At 41.2% G+C, this 20,067-nt stretch overlaps 1 protein-coding gene across 1 annotated transcript in view; it reads left to right on the top strand.

Moving 5' to 3' along the window:
* Positions 1-10,655, top strand: part of cacna2d2b (calcium channel, voltage-dependent, alpha 2/delta subunit 2b) — a 140,412-nt gene extending 129,757 nt beyond the window's left edge. The window contains exons 32-37 of the mRNA XM_070438945.1: positions 1,983-2,035; positions 4,743-4,798; positions 5,553-5,676; positions 5,774-5,883; positions 6,136-6,218; positions 6,482-10,655. Coding sequence (XP_070295046.1) covers positions 1,983-2,035; positions 4,743-4,798; positions 5,553-5,676; positions 5,774-5,883; positions 6,136-6,218; positions 6,482-6,577 — 522 coding nt within the window. The 3' untranslated portion in view covers positions 6,578-10,655. The remainder of the gene's footprint in view (positions 1-1,982; positions 2,036-4,742; positions 4,799-5,552; positions 5,677-5,773; positions 5,884-6,135; positions 6,219-6,481) is intronic.
* Positions 10,656-20,067: the final 9,412 nt, after the last annotated feature.

The raw sequence follows: 20,067 nt of genomic DNA on the forward strand, positions 1-20,067 counted from the left end.
TCCTAGATCTGCACTCCTACTCTGAGACGTTTTACGGGTGGATACAGGCCCAGAGAAAATGACTAACTATTCCACCTAGCCTATTAAAGATGCAGCTACCACACCATTGTTTATACCCTCAGATCTACACAAGTCCCTTAGTGGGAAACTCTTAGAAAAAAGGGTTCCAAAAGGGTTCTTCGGCTGGCCCCATACAATAACTATTTTTGGTTCCAGGTAGAACTACTTTTTGGTTCCAGGKAGAACCGTTTTGGGTTCCATGTAGATCCCTCTACAGAAATGGTTCTACAGTGCCTTCGGAAAGTATTCAGACCCCTTGACTTTTTCCACATTTTGTTAAGTTACCGCCTTATTCTAAAATGTATTAAATTGTTTTTTCCCCTCATCAATCTACACACAATACCCCATAATGACAAAGCAAAAACTGTAGACATTTTTGCTAATTTATAAAAATGTAAGAAACTGAAATATCACATTACATAAGTATTCAGACCCTTTACTCAGTACTTTGTTGTAGCACCTTTGGCAGCGATTAAAGACTTGAATCTTCTTGGGTATGACGCTACATGCTTGGCACACCTGTATTTGGGGAGGTTCTCCCATTCTTCTCTGCAGATCCTCTCAAGCTCTGTCAGGTTGGATGGGGAGCGTTGCTGCACAGCTATTTTCAGGTTTCTCCAGAGATGTTCGATCAGGTTCAAGTCTGGGCTCTGGCTGGTCCACTCAAGAACATTCAGAGACTTGTCCCGAAGTCACTCCTACAATGTCTTGGCTGTGTGCTTAGGGTCGTTGTCCTGTTGGAAGGTGAACCTTCGACCCAGTCTGAAGTTGTGAGCGCTCTGGAGCAGGTTTTCATCAAGGATCTCTCTATAATTTGCTCCGTTCATCTTTGCCTCAATCCTGACTAGTCTCCTAGTCCCTGCCGCTGAAAAACACCACCACAGCATGATGCCTGTCTCTTATACACATCTAGATGTGTATAAGAGACAGGTCTTGGCTGTGTGCTTAGGGTCGTTGTCCTGTTGGAAGGTGAACCTTCGACCCAGTCTGAAGTTGTGAGCGCTCTGGAGCAGGTTTTCATCAAGGATCTCTCTGTAATTTGCTCCGTTCATCTTTGCCTCAATCCTGACTAGTCTCCTAGTCCCTGCCGCTGAAAAACACCACCACAGCATGATGCTGCCACCACCATGCTTCACCGTAGGGATGGTGCCAGGTTTCCTCCAGATGTGACGCTTGGCATTCAATGCTGCATACATTTTCTGGTACCCTTCCCCAGATCTGTGCCTGGACACAATCCTGTCTCTACGGACAATTCCTTCGACCACATGGCTTGCGTTTTGCCATGACATGCACTTTCAACTGTGGAACCTTATATAGACAGGTGTGTGCCTTTCCAAATCATGTCCAATCAATTGAATTTACCACAGGTGGACTCCAATCAAATTGTAGAAACATTTCAAGGATGATCAATGGAAATAGGATGCATTTTGAGTCTCATATCAAAGGGTCTGAATACTTATGTAAATACGTTTTTTATTTTTAATAAATTAGCTACAATTTCTAAAACCTGTTTTCGCTTCGTCATTATGGGGGGAAGTGTGTAGATTGCTGAGGAAATCGTTTAATTTAATCCATTTTAGATTAAGGCTGTGGAAAAATTCAAGGGGTCTGAATACTTCCCGAAGGAGCTGTAAATGGAACCCAAAACGGTTGTACTTGGAACCAAAAGGGGTTTTTCTATGGGGACGGCCAAAGAACTCCTTTTGGTTCTAGATAGCACCTTTTTTTCTAACAGTGTAGGGGGGCTAAAGGTTGTTTCTGGAAGGGGCTATCAACTTCAACCTCATAAGGCTCTGGTAAAAAGTAGTGCACTATAGGGAACGGCGTTTGGGACTTATTCTAAATCTTTCAGTGAGTAATGGCTTCTCCTTGTGTTTTCTCTTCTTCTCCTCCCATCCTGGTCCCCAATGTGTTGTGTCTAGCCCTCCATCGCAGACATGCTCAGTCTGGCCTGGTGGACATCGGCGGCGGCATGGTGAGGCTATCTCTATTTCAGCACAGATCACATGACCTAAAGAACAAGATGTATGAAACGTAACCCTTTAAAGGGATGATCTGGGATTAGTACATACATTTTTGAACTTAATGATACAGCCATAGATTCTTGGAGAATATAACTTAGAAATAGTTCAACTGTCTTGCTCCATCACAACCCAAAATAAAACCTTGTTTTACAATATAATTAATAAACGAGTACTGTATAACTTCAAAATAGGAATATCATTTTGATCTAATGCATGGTCAGTTTTTGCATCCATAGCTCCGTGTTTGAATTTGAGAGTAGTTCGATTTCTCCAGCTCCATCCCTCAGCTGTTTACCAAAACGTTGTTGTTTGATTGCCCCTTTTAAGCGTGTCTAGTCTCGGCTGTTAACCCACTACGGTCGAGGTCCCCGCCCCCGCAGAAATCTCATTAGGATAATAAAAAAATCCCCATAAGATTCTGTCAGTTTAAGCTAGAGATATGTTTTTGGCATTGGATGCGTCTCAATCCACCGCATCCGCCTATTTCGCACCTCTGCATCTGGGGTGAAAGGTGACAGAGCTAGAGCGGTGTTTATCAGACCATGAGACACCACAAAAATCGGTCTTCTCACAAAATCGTCTGTAGTCTACAAACTATTATGACCCCTCTATGGAAAGATGAGACTCACGAACACGATGGTGATGATGATGTTCTCCTCTCACAAGCGTCTTCGGACTTGTATAAAGTCAGTACAGCCGATCTGCTAACTTCTGGCTGTAGTGTCCGAACAGTTTGGGCTACGCACTAATATGACGTCTCTGTGGAAAGGTGAGACTCACGAACACGTACATGTCGGTTGTTTTGTTCTAGGATGCCCACAGGCCTCACAAGACTTGTTGAAGGTCTCCCAGTACCAGTTGAAAAAATGAATGGAAGTATACAGTGCATTCGGAAAGTATTCAGACCCCTTCCCTTTTTTCACATTTTGTTACGTTACACCCTTATTCTAAAATGAATATCAATCTACATACAATACGCCATAATGGCAAAGCGGGGGATTTTTTTTTTTAAATGTGCAAATTTATTAACAATTAAAAAAACAGATACCTAATTTACAGAAATATTCAGACCCTTTGCTATGGGACTCGAAATTGAGCTCAGGTGCATCCTGTTTTCATTGATCATCCTTGAGATGTTTCTACAAGTTGATTGGAGTCCACCTGTGGTAAGTTCAATTGATTGATCATGATTTGGAAAGGCACACACCTATCTATATAAGGTCTCACAGTTGTCATCACATGTCAGAGGAAACACCAAGCCATGAGGTCGAAGGAATTGTATGTAGAGCTTGAGACAGGATTGTGCAGAGGCAAGCGTCTTCCTAGCTGGCCGCCTGGCCAAATTGAGCAATCGGGGGAGAAGGGATTGGTCAGGGAGGTGACCAAGAACCTGATGGTCACTCTGACAGAGCTCCAGAGTTACTCTGTGGAGGTGGGAGAACCTTCCAGAAGGATAACCATCTCTGCAGCACTCTACCAATCAGGCCTTTATGGTGGAGTGGCCAGACGGAAGCCACCCCTCAGTAAAAGGCACATGACAGCCCGCTTGGAGTTTGCAAAAGGCACCTAAAGTACTATGACCATGAGAAACAAGATTCTCTGTTCTGATGAAACCAAGATTGAACTCTTTGGCCTGATTGCCAAGCGTCACGTCTAGAGGATACCTGGCAGACATCCCTACGATGAAGCACGGTGGTGGCAGCATCATGCTGTGGGGATGTTTTTCAGCGGCAGAGACTGGGAGACTAGGCAGGATCGAGGGAAAAATGAACGAAGCAAAGTACAGAGAGATCCTTGATGAAAACCTGCTCCAGAGCGCTTAGACTGGAGCGAAGGTTCATCTTCCAACAGGAAAATGACCAAGTCTCTGAATGTCCTTGAGTGGCCCAGCCACTGCTTGAGAGCATCTGCAGAGAAAAWTTTGAGAAACTCCCCAAATACAGGTGTGCCAAGCTTGTAGCGTCATACCCAAGAAGACTCGAGGCTGTAACTGCTGCCAAAGGTGCTTCAACAAAGTACTGAGTAAAGGGTCTGGAATACTTATGTGTATATATAATTTCAGTTTTTTCTTTTTAACAAATTTGCTCAAATTTAGAAACAAATATTTTTTGCTTTGTCATTACAGAGTATTGTGTGTAGATTGATGAGGGGAAAAAACAATTTAATCAACTTTCAGAATAAGGCTGTAACGTAACAAAAGGGGTCTGAATACTTCCCGAAGGCACTGTAGATATGGAGATATGATTTTTTTTTTAAAGTTTCCTGATCTTTCTCATGTCTCTCAGATATAGGACAGACACTTCAGAACAAACTTCCTTTAGATTTTTKGGGGGGGACTATCTGTTGTTCCGTGTAGTGAATCTGTTATTCAATGCGTTTGTATGGGCTAATAGCAGTAAGGCAACCATTTTTTTTAATCAAATATTATTTTCATATATTTTTGGGACACTTCAAGGGTTCTTAAAAATCAAAGTTAGACAGCAAAATTATCCTTGATAGTAGAACCCCCCCCCCCCCCTAGACAGGGTTTAGACTTATGGGTTTATGAAGTATTAAGTCAGGTTTAGGTCAGAGAGATGTCCTGTCTATTACTGTGATATTACTCTATGACTCAGCTTCCCTCTCACTGTGTGTTGTTACCTGATTCATCTATATCAGGTCTGTAGTCCAGCAGCTGCTCTATGGACTGGCCTACAACAGTTGGCTCTACACAGGTTGGTGCACATTCCTTATTCTTGTGCTGTATGTGTGCCTTTCTCCAAGCTGACATGTTAGGGGAATATGTTTCCATAAGCTATGGGAAAGTAGTTGGTGTACACGGGACAACACATTGCCAGGGCTGTCTTGCTGGAAATGAATGGAGCTCGATGTGTTTTTACGTATAAACATGTACATGTCACATGTATGAAGCTGGCTCCCCACTGTAGACGAAGGTTCAATCCCCGCGTCCACCTTTCACACTGTTTCTCCCACTGTAACGGCTGTCGTAGTCGTTCTCCTCCTCAGACGAGGAGGAGCATGGATCGGACCAAGATGCGGATTGGTAAGTATTCATTATTTAATGGAAAAACAACAAACACTACAAAATACAAAAACCAACAAACGTGACTAACCCGAAACAGTCCTGTGTGGCCCAAACGCTGACACAGGAACAAACACCCACAAAACACARGTGAAACCCWGGCTGCCTWAGTATGATTCTCAATCAGGGACAACGATTGACAGCTGTCTCTGATTGAGAATCATACCAGGCCGAACACAAAATCCCAACATAGAAAATCAAACCTAGACCAACCCACCCAACTCACGCCCTGACCAACTAAAACAAATACATGACAAAGGAAAACAGGTCAGGAACGTGACACCCACGTGCCTGTATCCCCCTCTCATTTCATAACTGTCAAATAAAGTGCCAAGATACCCTAAACAAAAAACATTTCTGTGTGTTTCATTCCTCCTTTGTTGCAGGTGATGTTCTGGCAGATGGGTTTGACCAGAAGGAGAGCAGCTGTGTGACCATCCAAAGCCAGTTCTACTTCACCAACACCACCAACTCATACAATGTGCTGCAGGACTGCGGGAACTGCTCCAGGTGTGTGTACGCATGCATGTTTTGTGTGTGTGTGTGTGTGTGTGTGTGTGTGTGTGTGTGTGTGTACAAATACGTGACCTCTTTTCCTCTGTTGTAGGTTATTTCATGCTAAGAGGATAGAGAACACCAACCTGTTGTTTGTGGTGGCCGAGACACTGCCCTGTAGCTCCTGTGAGATCGAGAGACTGACCCAGGTCAAAACAGAGTGTATCCTTCATTTGGCCACCAGGATTGCAACGTCTACAAATCTGCACAAAGGCTGTCCACAAACGGGGGCATGATCTCCTGCATGTTACAAAAACCTAATGCATTGACTTATTAGATAATACAGCTAGCTGTAGCCTACATTTTGTAAATAAGTGAATCACTTGTTATCGTATCCATATAGAAGACTCTATATAGGCCCAAAGTGTCACTGCATTTCCTTGTTGACCCTCTGACCTTAACCCAGGCCAACAGTCCAGGAGGAGGATCCCTGTGAGGTGTTGAACTCTGCACGCTACCGGAGAGGCCCGACCGAATGCTGGGACTACAATATCTGGGTAAGGAGTTCTCTAGTACCACAGACATACTGTGTCCCCACTTGGCACCCTTTTCCTAATATACAGTAATGCCCTACTTTTGACCAGAGTCCTATGGGCCCTGGTCAAAAGTAGTGCCCTATAAAGGGTACAGGGTGCCATCTGGGACACATCCGTGGTCTCTTGTGCATCACTTCCTATTTTTATTATTTTGATATATATTATATAGGTGGTTGTTCTCTAGTCCTCTCAGTCTGCGTCTTCTCTTTATTTCTCTCTTCTAGGAGAACACATCGGAGTGTGGGAGAGGCCATTCCCTACAATCTTCAATAGGAATCCTTTTCTCTATCCAGCTGATCCTGACTCTTCTCTCTCTCTGACACCTGGACTAGACCATTACCACAGTCATCATCCACTGTCTCCTGACATCCATTCTCTTACTCTTCCCTTTGTTCTTCAACATTTCTTTATCCACTTCTGGTCGGGGTTTGACCTCTGCAAAAACAGATGTTATTTTTTTCTTCCATAATTCCAACTTCCTCTTTCCTCTCCCTTTCTCTAGTGTGATTTCCATTCATCTCTCTCTCTGCATTGCCATTGCATGTCTCATATGACAGGCCACTTGAAAAGAAGAGAGTTTCTCTTATTTTGATGACAGTAAATTGCCCCAAGTGTGAGATATGGAACATTTTTTGAATCATCCATATCCTTTAAAAAAATCACTCCATTTGAATGTGTGATAAAGGGATGTTATGACAAATATTTTATTGACTTAGATGTTAGTTAGCATCAATGCTCAATATGTTCTAAAAGTGCTTCCAAAAGCCAAATAAGTGATTGAGAGATTTAAAAAAAACATTGTAACAAAAGTACAGTGGACTGTTGCTATCAACTGATACAGTACATTTCGTTTTTGTGAATTTTACATGAACATATAGTAAATATAAATTCAAAAAACACATGCGTAAAATATATTCCAAAGATGTATTTTTGTTCATATATATATATATATATATATATATATATATATATATACACACACACAGTACCAGTCAAAAGTTGACACACCTACTCATTCCAGGGTTTTTCTTTATTTTTACTATTTTCTACATTGTAGAATAAAGTAGCCACCCTTTGCCTTGATGACAGCTTTGCATTCCAGGGTTTTGCATTCCAGAGTGTGCAAAGCTGTCTTCGAGGCAAAAGGTGGCTACTTTGAAGAATCTCAAATATAAAATATATTTTGATTTGTTTAGCACTTTTTTGGTTACTACATGATTCCATATGTGTAATTTCATAGTTTTGATGTCTTCACTAATATTCTACAATGTAGAGAATAGTAAAAATTAAGAAAAACTCTGGAATGATTAGGTGTGTCCAAACTTTTGACTGGTACTGTGTATATATATATATATATATATGAAAAATACATGTATTGAATTAGATGTATGAACAAACATGCATAGCCTATATGTCAAATGTTATACTCCATTTGGATGGTTGAAGATGACCTACTGAAGCTTTACCTTGCATCTTGTGCAATGATTTGTCTATGTGATCTGAAAAGCTCATGCATTTGTGTATGCTAACTTCTGGAGAATGTAGCTTATGTATGGGCAGCTTTCAGTGTAAACATTTGATGATGCCACTCCCAGATTCCCTTTGTTGATATTCCCTTCTAGTCCAAGCAGAGCTTTATAGCCCCTGGAAGCCTTTATGAAGAAACACATTTGGGTTATAGAAAAAGGAGTAATATTTTTGACACACTTTTTTTGATGAAATATTTGTAAAATGTTTTTTCTTTCATGTCATGCCTGGTGTTCCACCCAGCAGTGCCTTGGTGCACTCCTATTGGATGAGCGGGACTTTAGATCTCAGTTCTGGACAGTAGACACTTCTGCTCCAGCCCTGGAGAAAGGCACACTCGACTCTATGGACAGTACTGACTGAAAGGACAGCCCTCAATGGATTTTGTGGGCCATGGGAAATGTTACGGTGGACTGTGTGAGGTAAAGGGAGATAGGTGTAGTTTAGGATTATATTTCAGACTGCAAGGTATTAGGGATACAGCACAATTGAAACAGCGCACAGTTGGAGTGCAGTTACAGTACTTTCCCTTGTAATTTCCCCATGGACACAGAGGCACAGCTATCGTTCAGCCTGAACCAGTCTGTTTGTGAAAAGGTGCAGTCAACCGTGTGACCAAGAGTGGATCATGGATAAAGGACAGCCTAGATAGCCTGCTTCCCCAGTGCTCAGTGTCATCTCCCTCTACCCTGTAGTTCAGTGGTGTACCGCAGTATCTCATGCAATTCTACACATTTTGCCATGAGGCTGAGAGAATTTTGCATTTTTAAAGCAAATTTCCTGTTATTCTATACATTTTGGCATGAGGCTGAGAGATAATGTTGCAGTTTTACAGCAAATTTCCTGTAATTATTTTTTTTTTTACATGGCTTATGACATGTTCATATCGTATCTGGGGAGGGTGAGRGGACCATAGAGATCCTATTAAATTACTAGCGGGCGGTTATGTCATTAACCCTCGAAGTTCCAGAATGGAGTGAAAATGGCTGCCATATTGGTCAGGGAGAAATCCAAACCAGCCTAAATGGAATGAAAGGCATAATCCTGATTTTACTTATGCAGGAAATTAAAACAAAGGCATGTGATGTATCAGCAATTGTGTAATAGAATTATTTTCAACCAAATATGTTATATAATCATAAAAACAGTGTATGTGGGTTTTATACACATTTTCTCTATAAATAGCCACAAAAATACATGTAACCAGACCATAAATGTCAACATTTTAGCTTTCTTGGAAATCTGAGAGTGCTATTATATGATACAATATAAGTACTTGTTGCATTTACAACTTGTCTAAGTCCTATCATCTACTGATTTCAGCCAGTGTATGGCTGTAGATTGACTACATTGTTTGAATGGAATATTGGCAGTAAAACTGTCTGGATAGCTAGCTAACAAATATACAGTGCAGATACATTTTACACAATATCWTATCACAACACTGGCAAACCATAGTTGACCAACTCCCTGACCAAAATGGCTGACCTTTAAACCATTCTAGTATTCTAATTCCTAATTCTATGGGGGCGACCTCCAACCCACGGGAATATCCATACTCTCTGTAGGAATACCAGATACCAGATCACCGTTCCTACTGACCTCACTGTATACATGAGACATCCAGGAAGTGACTTGCCATCAGCCAATCAGATATGATGAGTCACTCAATTACAATGACTGTTAGAATACAGTATTAGCAGTAGTTCAACTGTTTTTCTGCAATTCTCAATCATGTAGAGCCTTTGTTAAATAGACTGAAGAACACTCAGTTTGGACCATGTTTTGAATTTWTTTATTTATATATTATTCAAGACAGACTAGACAAAAACCTGATTGTACAAAACATAAAAATAATCGTCTCTTCGAGAATGTGTTTACAAAAGTAAATTAACAAACAAAAATGGTATACATCGAAGCTGCACACCTCAACCCAGTACCCACCTCAACCCAGTACCCATCCCAGACCATGGGCATTTTAAAGACGAGCATTTTATCTGGGCTTTTCATGATTGATTTGGGGGAATTAAATATTGAAAACAACTCTCAGTCCACATTATAGGAGGACTATTGCTCTTTATACAGTGTGCTATTAACTCTGAAGTCAGTGTTTTAGTTTGGTACGTTTAATTTATGATATACTTATTGCATGATTTTATGGAACATTTCCAGATTGATGTATAAACTAGTAATAAAAAGTATTTGACATTTCTTTACAGGTGAACGTGAGTAGCCTAAGCACTCTCCCACTCCGTGAGGATTTCCCAATGGGTGCCACCTTACACTTAGCTCTGGTCCAGGGCGTCATTCAGCTTTGAGAGCGCAGACAAACAGCGTTCTGGACCAGAGCTACCTTACACTACGAGTGTTGTGAGAATCTGATAGGCATGTGGGGGTTTTGGTCAATGACCTCTGATTGACCTTTGAGTATGCTTCATATTACCTGTTATAAATTAGGTAATAGAATTGATTGTGAGAATGAACTCAGTGGGCAGTTTGTTCATTGCAAAATTTAAAGAACGTTGAATGTTTTTGAAAAATATGGGGGRTGGGCATTTTAATCAGTTTATTCAAAAAAGCCCGTAACAGCTTTCCTATCGTTTTATTTATTAGGCTATGAAATAATATGAATGTTTAATGTCTTTCTGTACTTTTGGTTTGGTTTGCTGCTATTGTTGTTGTTTGCTTGGGACAGCGTTTCCTCTCCTTGTGCGCAGTCGTCCATGTCACCTCGTGTTTTGTACAGATGACTCAAAGCAGTCAACGGAAGAAGGCCAACTTTGTACAACATTTTGTCTGCTACATGAAAAAAATGTATCTCTAAATGTTTATATATGATATTTGGTGATTAAATGCTATTGATATTTTTCACTTCAGCTCTTTGTGATTTGTGTTCCTTTGATTTAATACTATTGTGGTGTGCAGTACATTTGATAACTTCTGTTTTATAGTACTGTATGTTTTATGACTAACCTCCACAATTGAAATATTATACACACACACACAGTGTACAAAACATTAAGGACACCTTCCTAATATTAAGTTGCACCCCCCCTTTCCCTTAGAACCGCAAGGTGTCGAAAGCGTTCGACAGTGATGCTGGTCCATGTAGACTCCAATGCTTCCCACAGTTGTGTCAAGTTGGCTGGATGTCCTTTGGTTGGTGGACCACACCTACTACCAGACCCCATTCAAAGGCACTTAAATAGTTAGTCTTGCCCATTCACCCTCTGAATGGCACACATACACAATCCATGTCTCAATTGTCTCGAGGCTTAAAAATACTTATTTAATCTGTCTCCTCCCCTTCATCTACACTGATTGAAGTGGATTTAATAACTGACATCAATAAGGGATGATAGCTTTCACATGGATTCACCTGGGCAGTCTATGTCATGGAAAGAGCAAGTGTCATTAATGTTTTGTATACTCAGTGCATAAATACATACATACATACATACAGTTGAAGTCGGAAGTTTACATATACATTTAAACTCAGTTTTTCACAATTACTGACATTTACTCCTAGTAAAAATTCCCTGTCAGTTAGGATCACCACTTTATTTTTAAGACTGAAATGTCAGAATAATAGAGAGAATTATTTATTTCAGCTTTTATTTCTTTCATCACATTCCCAGTGGGTCAGAAGTTTACATACACTCAATTAGTATTTGGTAGCATTGTCTTTAAAATTGTTTAACTTGGGTCAAACGTTTCGGGTAGCCTTCCACAAGCTTCCACAATAAGTTTGGGTGAATTTTGGCCCATTCCTCCCGACAGAGCTGGTGTAACTGAGTCAGGGTTGTAGGCCTCTTGCTAGCACACACTTTTCCAGTTCTGCCCACAAATTTTCTATAGGATTGGGTCAGGGCTTTGTGACGGCCACTCCAATACCTTGACTTTGTTGTCCCTTAAGCCATTTTGCCACAACTTTGGAAGTATGCTTGGGGTCATTGTCCATTTGGAAGACCCATTTGTGACCAAGCTTTAACTTCCTGACTTATGTCTTGAGATGTTGCTTCAATATATCCACACCACTTTCCTACCTCATGATGCCATCTATTTTGTGAAGTGAACAATTCCCTCCTGCAGCAAAGCACCACCACAACATGATGCTGCCACCCCCGTGCTTCACAGTTGGGATGGTGTTCTTCGGCTTGCAAGCCTCCCCCTTTTTCCTCCAAACATAACAATGGTCATTATGGCCTAACAGTTCTATTTTTGTTTCATATGATTAGAGCACATTTTTCCAAAAAGTATGATCTTTGTCCCCATATGTAGTTGCAAACCGTAGTCTGGCTTTTTTATGGCGGTATTGGAGCAGTGGCTTCTTCCTTGCTGAGTGGCCTTTCAGGTTATGTCGATATAGGACTCGTTTTACTGTGGATATAGATACTTTTGTACCTGTTTCCTCCAGCATCTTTACAAGGTCCTTTGCTGTTGTTCTGGGATTGATTTGCACTTTTCGCACCAAAGTACGTTCATCTCTAGGAGACAGAACGCGTCTCCTTCCTGAGCGGTATGACGGCTGCGTGGTCCCATGGTGTTTTAACTTGCGTACTATTGTATGTACAGTTGAACGTGGTACCTTCAGGAGTTTGGAAATTGCTCCCAAGGATGAACCAGACTTGTGGAGGTCTACAATTGTTTTTCTGAGGTCTTGGCTGATTAATTTTTTTATTTTCCCATGATGTCAAGCAAAGAGGCACTGAGTTTGAAGGTAGACCTTGAAATACATCCACAGGTACACCTCCATTTGACTCAAATTATGTCAATTAGCCTATCAGAAGCTTCGAAAGCCATGACATCATTTTCTGGAATTTTCCAAACTGTTAAAAGGCACAGTCAATTTAGTGTATGTAAACTTCTGACCCACTGGAATTGTGATACAGTGAATTATAAGTGAAATAATCTGTCTGTAAAAAATTGTTGGAAAAATTACTTGTGTCATGCACAAAGTAGATGTCCTAAACGACTTGCCAAAACTATAGTTTGTTTACAAGAAATGTGTGGAGTGGTTGAAAAATGAGTTTTAATGACTCCAACCTAAGTGTATGTAAACTTCCGACTTCAACTGTACATACATACTCTCAGAATGGCAGACTAAGGCCTAGTTTTCTGTGACATTTTAGAGGCAGAAAGTATGAATAGGAAGACCCCATTCACGCACCCACACACCCATGAAGAAGTTTTACTTACACTCACACATGGAGCACAAAGAAGAATGAACAGAGAAAAATTGACATTGACCTCAGAAAATAAAAAATTCATTGGGACTGGAATTTATTAAAATAATAATTAAAGGTTAAATATGTTGAATGTTAAAGGTTGACTAAAGTAATATAGTAAAATGGATAAGGATGAGATGTTGGTTTTAAGGTACAGTATATTTGGACTATGTCTATTAGGCTTGGAGGATAAGGTCTTAGGTTGATAGTGATATGTTAGAATGTTGAAATAAGAGCATGGTGAGATCTTGGATGTTTAAGATGTAACTGGAGTAATAGAATTAGGTTAGAGTGAGATTAGAATTGAGKGAAATTAGAATAGTCAAGGGAATAAGAAGTGTWAATGTCAAAAACTAGTAATGGTGATGATATGTAGCTAAAAGTTCCCACATCTGCGGAGTTCATCTGTTCACCTACTCTGCGGTTGGAACCACACATTTCAAATTTGGACTCCTCAGACCAAAGGGAAGACTTCCACCGGTCTAATGTCTATTGCTCGTGTTTTTGGCCCAAGCAAGTCTCTTCTTATTATTGGTGTCCTTATTAAATTCCCAATCTGGCCCTCAACCATCACGGTCACCTAATAATCCCCAGTTTACAATTGGCTCATTCATCCCCCTCCTCTCCCCTGTAACTATTCCCCAGGTCGTTGCTGCAAATGAGAACGTGTTCTCAGTCAACTTACCTGGTAAAATAACGGTAAAATAAAATAAAATAAAAAATAAATTGGTTTCTTTGCAGCAATTTGACCATAAATGCATGATTCACGCAGTCTCCTCTAAACAGTTGATGTTGTGATGTGTCTGTTACTTGAACTCTCTGAAGMATTTATTTGGGCTGCAATTTTTGAGGCTGGTAACTCTAATGAACGTATTATCCTCTGCAGCAGCGGTAACTCTGGGACTTCCTTTCCTGTGGCGGTCCTCATGAGAGCCAGTTTCATCATAGCACTTGATGGTTTTTGCGACAGCACTTGAAGAAACTTTCAAAGTTCTTTAAATGTTTTCGGATTGACTGACCTTCATGTCTTAAAGTAATGATGGACTGTCGTTTCTCTTTGTTTATTTGAGCCGTTCTTGCCATAATACGGACTTGGTATTTTACCAAATAGGGATATATTCTGTATACCAACCCTACCTTGTCACAACACAACTGACTGGCTCAAACACATTAAGGAAAGAAATTCCACAAATGAACTTTTAACAAGGCACACCTGTTAATTGAAATGCATTCCAGGTGACTATGTACCTCATGAAGCTGGTTGAGAGAATGCCAAGAGTGTGCAAAGCTGTCATCAAGGCAAAGTGTGGCCACTTTGAAGAATCTAACATTTATTTGATTTAACACCTTTTTGGTTACTACATGATTCCACATGTGTTATTTCAAAGTTTTGATGACTTCACTATTATTCTAAAATGTAGAAAATAGTACAAATAAAAGAATAAACCCTGTTATGAGTAGGTGTGTCCCAATTTTTGACATGGGTCTGTATAATATTAAATACACACACACACACACACACACACACAGCACACACCACAGCACACACACAACACACACAACACACACAACACACACACACACACCAACAACAACATCACACCACAGCACCACAAAGCACCACACACACACACATACACACAACACACACTTATATAATGCATCACACATAGATCATAATACACAGCTACATATATACAAAGCAATGCAGATCCTGTTGTCCAAGAGTGGTAGCATGTCAATCTGTTTGTGACTTTAAACCTTTCGTTATGGTTGGAGGCAAATCTATCACTTTCCTTTACTTTCCTTGCTCTATTTCTTCATCTCTCAGAATAAATGACAATTTCGTGGATCTTTGTTTCGCACTGATTTTTTACTTAACTTTGGAGAAAACGTAACATTTGTTTGCTGGGTGAGTACAATACTGACAATATGCTCTCCACTTATTCTCCTTTAGAGACATTTGTGGGTTCGCGTGCGGGAAATCGCTCTTTCTCACTCGGTCACTCGTCCCAAGTGCCCATGCGTTGTGTTAATGATTTGGAAACAGTACGAACTTGTGTCGACTACCAAAATTCCAAATGGTTTTTTAATGACTGTTTTGTTAGTGTGTCTGGGAAACTCACGTGTAGAATTCCGCTTGCAGTAGGGTTCTCTTTAATAAGAGAAGCCGTGGAAGGTTATTTAAATACAGAGATGCCTAGTTTTCTTTATTTTTGATGAAATCTAGGTACGTGCCACCTAATGCCTGGTCTCTGATATGCATTCTCCAAACCCCCTCTGATTTTAAAATCTAGATCTGGTGTCCTTAGTAATTTTTAATTAAGGATGTATGCAGCCTGCTTTTGTTTATAATATGAGAGTAGAGAGATGGAGAGAGATGAGAGAGATGAGAGAGGAGAGAGAGGAGAGAGTAGAGAGAGAGAAGAAGAGAGAAATGATGAGTAAGATGAGTAGAGAGAGGAGAGAAGAGATGAGAGAGAGAGCAGAGAGATTTTCTTAACATTCTGCTAAAACCATCTTTTTGAGTCTCATTCGATGTGTAAGTAAAGAAATTTCCGCTCCAAATTGGTCGTCTCATTCATAATGTTAAATCACATATTTAACCATACTTACCCATTATTTTTTGTGCTTACTGGATCCTTACTAATTGTTTTTTAATGTATTGAAACCAAAATCCTATGATGAGAATTGTGAAATATTAAAAGTTAAACTAAAAAAGGTTGTGTAAGAAGCAAAGCATAATTTAAATAGGCTACAATGCATGTAGATCTTGGTGGTGCAAAAGATAATTGGGTGCATGCCAGATTATGCATTACATCAACTCGAGACACTCACCAATAAATGAATTGGCCCGATAACGGTGACAAGACTGTTAGGTGCCTTTAACATTAAATCTGTCCCTTCCAAAAACAAGTCCCCAATCAGTCTTATTATCTACCACTACACCTGGCTATCAGCTGTAGATTTTTTGTAGCGTGACATTTATTGAAGTGAGCTAGGACGGACTGTAAGTCAATATAACTATTTTGTTAGCACTTTTGAAATGTATCAGTGACAGAATTCAGAGGCATGGGTCTTTCTTTGGTAAGCAGTGTCTCCTTGTACCACAGTCAGTCCGTAGGATAAGTAGGGGGGGTAAATAGTATACATATTTATTAGGGTGAGAGCACATGGGCTATAATCTTTCTACACAAATACACTTAAGTAATATCTGTGTCTAGTCTACAGTTATAGATATTCTTCCCTGGCAATATTTAACATATTTATGCCAAGCGTCATACAACGATCATTTTTTTGGACTTGTTTTGGTGGGGCGTGTCTTCACTTTAACAGGAAGATTGCGCGGCGGTCCTTCGTGGCATAATTTTGATCATCAAAGTCCTGGCTATTCTTATGAATTTTATGGTGGCTTCATAAACAACTGGAGGCTGGATCTCTACATTTCCGAGTTGTATGACCGTTCTAAAACTTTATTTCCCAGTCAAGAGCTCCTTGTTTTTTCCCGTTTTCCCCAGTTGTCTTGATTACTCACTGAGTTAGACAAGTTTGTTTTTGAGAAGCGGCACAATCATGTTTCATTGACAGCATGACCATGTTGAAATGTTTATAATTTTAAACTTGGAAAAGAGTCGCCGACAGACATGGCAAGATCTGCTCTAGCTCCTAAGCAACCTTTTTGCCAGTATTTAAAAAATGTTATTTCTTACATTAATAGCCCAGAAGTTTTTTGTGTTATTACATACGAGCCGGAAAAAAAACTTTTGGGATATCGAGGCGGCGGTAACTCACCAGCAATTACAACCAGGAATAGACTTTCCCAAATTGGATCCCTTTGTTGGTACCCCTGGGCAATTGAACTTATCCCAGAAGGCTGCTCCAAAGACGCCACCGCGGAGAAGAGGTTTCGGAGTGGACTTCTAAGTCGTGCACACGTCCACCGCTTCGAGTATAATTACTCACTAAGTTCAGTCCTCTGGACAATAAAGTAGACAACCTCAGGCAAGGAATCCTCCTTCCAAGAGAGACATCAAGGGACTGTAATACTTCTGTTTAAGATCAATGGCTCTCTGCGAATATACTTTCCCGTGCATACAGCCAGCCTGGGTTTCTCAGTCTGTGCAACATTAAATAAAAATAAATTTTCTTCGGTTATAGTCCCACAGCCGTGTATATTCCCCCTCAAGCCGAATACACAACGGCCCTCCAAGACTAAACTGGACTTTGTGCAACTGGAAACCACATATCCCTGAGACCGCATTCATTGTTGCTGGGGATTCTAACAAAGGCAAATTTGAGGAACACTTCCAAAGTTCTATCCACACATTGACTGTAGTACTCGCGGTGCCTAAAACGCTCGACCACTGTTTACTCATAACCCTTCCGGAAAATCAGATCATGACTCCATTTTGCTCCTCCCTTCCTATAGGCAGAAACTCAACCAGGAAAGTAACCCGTGCTAAGGTATATTCAACGCTGTCCTGACGCACCCGGAATCCATGCTCAAAGATTGTTTTTGAATCTTGCAGACTGGGATATGTTCCGGGTAGGCCTCTGAGAAATAACATTGACGTATACACGGAAGGGTGATGAGTTCAATCAGAAGGTTTAGGGATGTTGTTACCACTGTGACTATTAAACCTAACCCAACCAGAAAACGTGGAGAGATGCAGCAATTCACGTAACATGAAAGCGCGAACCACCGTCATTACCATGGCAAGGAGCCTGGGAATATGCTTGAATACAAACAGTTTAGTTAATTCCCTCCTGTAAGGCCATTCAAAACAGGCAAAACGTCAGTAACACATCGGATTACAATAAAGGGAAAAAACTTAGCCACGTCGCGACACTCGATGTCTTGCTCTCCCTGGACAAGCTAAACACCTTCTTCGCCAGCTTTGAGGATAAACACAGTGGCCACAGACGCGGCGCCCACCCCAGGACTGTGGGCTCTCCGTTCTCTCGTCGGCGGACATGAGTAAGACCATTTTAAGGCACTGTTAACCCTCGCAAGGCTCCGGCCCAGACAGCACTCCAATAGCCGCGTCCTCAGAGTAATGTGCAGAACCCAGTCTTCTGTCCCCACTTTGCTTCAAGAATGTCCACCATCTGCTCGGGGATCCAAGGAAAGAAAAGATAACTGAACTAAGGACTACCGCCCTCCTAGCAACTCACTTCCTGTCATCACGAGTGCTTTGAAGAGGCCTAGTTAAGGATCATACACCTTTACCTTACCTGCACCCTAGCCCACTTCATTTGCATACAACCCAACTAGATCCCAGACGAGCCATTCGCACTGCAGCACTGCCCATATCCATCTGGACAAGAGGAAACCTAATGTACGAATGCCTGTTTTGACTAAGCTCAGCTCAACACGCATAGTACCCTCCAACGTCATTCACTTAATGCTTGTGGCCCTGGGTTGAACCCCCGCCCGTGCAATTGGGCCTGGACTTCCTGAATGGGCGCCCCAGGTGGTGAAGGAAGGAAACACACAGACTCCATTTGCTGACTCTCACACTAGGCCCCCAAAACCGGGTCGTGCTCACCCCCTCCTGTACTCCTCGTTCACCCATGACTGCGTGGCCACACACGCCTCCAACTCATCATCAAGTTTGCCTAGACGAACAACAGGTACTGAGGCCTGATAAATCAACAATGAACAGAACAGCCTACAAGGTGAGGCCCTGGCGGAGTGGTGCTAGGAAAAAAACTCTCAACAAAACAAGGAGCCTGATATATGGACTCAGGAAACAGCAGAGGGCGCACGCCCCTCTTCCACATCGACGGGGACACGCGGGTAGAAGATAAAAAAGCTTCAAGTCCTTGGCGTACAACATCACTGAGAAATCTGAATGGTTCCAACCACAAAGACAGTGGTGGGTGAAAGATGCGCAACAGTGCCTTTTCAAACTCAGGAGGCTGAAGAAATTGTTTTTGGCCCTAAGACCTCACAACTTTTACAAGATTGCACAATTGGAGAGCAATCCTGTGGGGCTGTTACACACCCCGGCATGGCAAACTGCACCACCCGCAACCAGGTGTCTCCAGAGGGTGGTGCGGCTCTGCCCAAATGCATCACGCCGGCGGGCACCCTACCTGTCCATCCAGGACCACATACAAGCCCCGATGTACACAGGAAGCCAAAAAGATCATCAAGGACACAAACCACCGGCCAACGGCCTGTTACCCCGCTAACAATCAGAAAGGCCGAGTTTCAATACCAGGTGCATCAAAGCTGGGACCCCGAGAGAACTAAAAAACAGCTTTGCTATCTCAAGGCCGATCAGACTTTAAATGCCATCTCTAAGCTGGGCTACCACCCGTACCAACCTGCGACTAGAAGGCTGCTGCCCTTATGATAACAGGTATGGAATCCCAGTGACTTTATAATGGAACACTAGTCGACTTTTAATAATGTATTAAATACTGCCTTTAACTATCATTGTCATGTTGTAATATACTGGTATTCTATTTCTAACTGTGTCTTCTAGTCATGCCACTGCCGACATTGGCTCGTCCTTAATATTTTTATATTTCTTATTTCCCATCTTCTTTTTCTTTTTAGATTTTGTGCGTATTGTTGTGGTCATTAGATACTACTGCACTGTTGAGCTATGGAGAATCAAACATTTCACTACCCCGAATAACATCTGCTAATAACATGGCAAGAAAGTATGGTGAAAACCCGTTGGAAAAACCTGGATTTTGCATAAATTGTCCATAAAAGATGTATCTGATTCTTCATCTAAGGTCACAACAATAGACAACACAGTCTGTTATGACTAATAACACAACAAACAATTATACGTTTCATGTCCTTTATTGAACCAATTGGGGTTCACTTATATTGGGTGTAGTGCCTTTCCTCAGCCACAGTGTGGTTATACACTACCGTTCCAAAAGTTGGGGTCACTTAAAGAATGTCCCTTGATTTTTTGTCCATTAAAATAACATCAAATTGACAGAAATACAAGTGTAGAACCTTGTTAAACTCCTTTGAGATCAGTGGACGCGAGGCTTCCCCATTTCGAAATCTTTCCCGGTGAAATTGT

This window comes from Salvelinus sp. IW2-2015, unplaced genomic scaffold (assembly GCF_002910315.2).
Source record: "Salvelinus sp. IW2-2015 unplaced genomic scaffold, ASM291031v2 Un_scaffold1306, whole genome shotgun sequence".
Lineage (NCBI taxonomy): Eukaryota > Metazoa > Chordata > Actinopteri > Salmoniformes > Salmonidae > Salvelinus > Salvelinus sp. IW2-2015.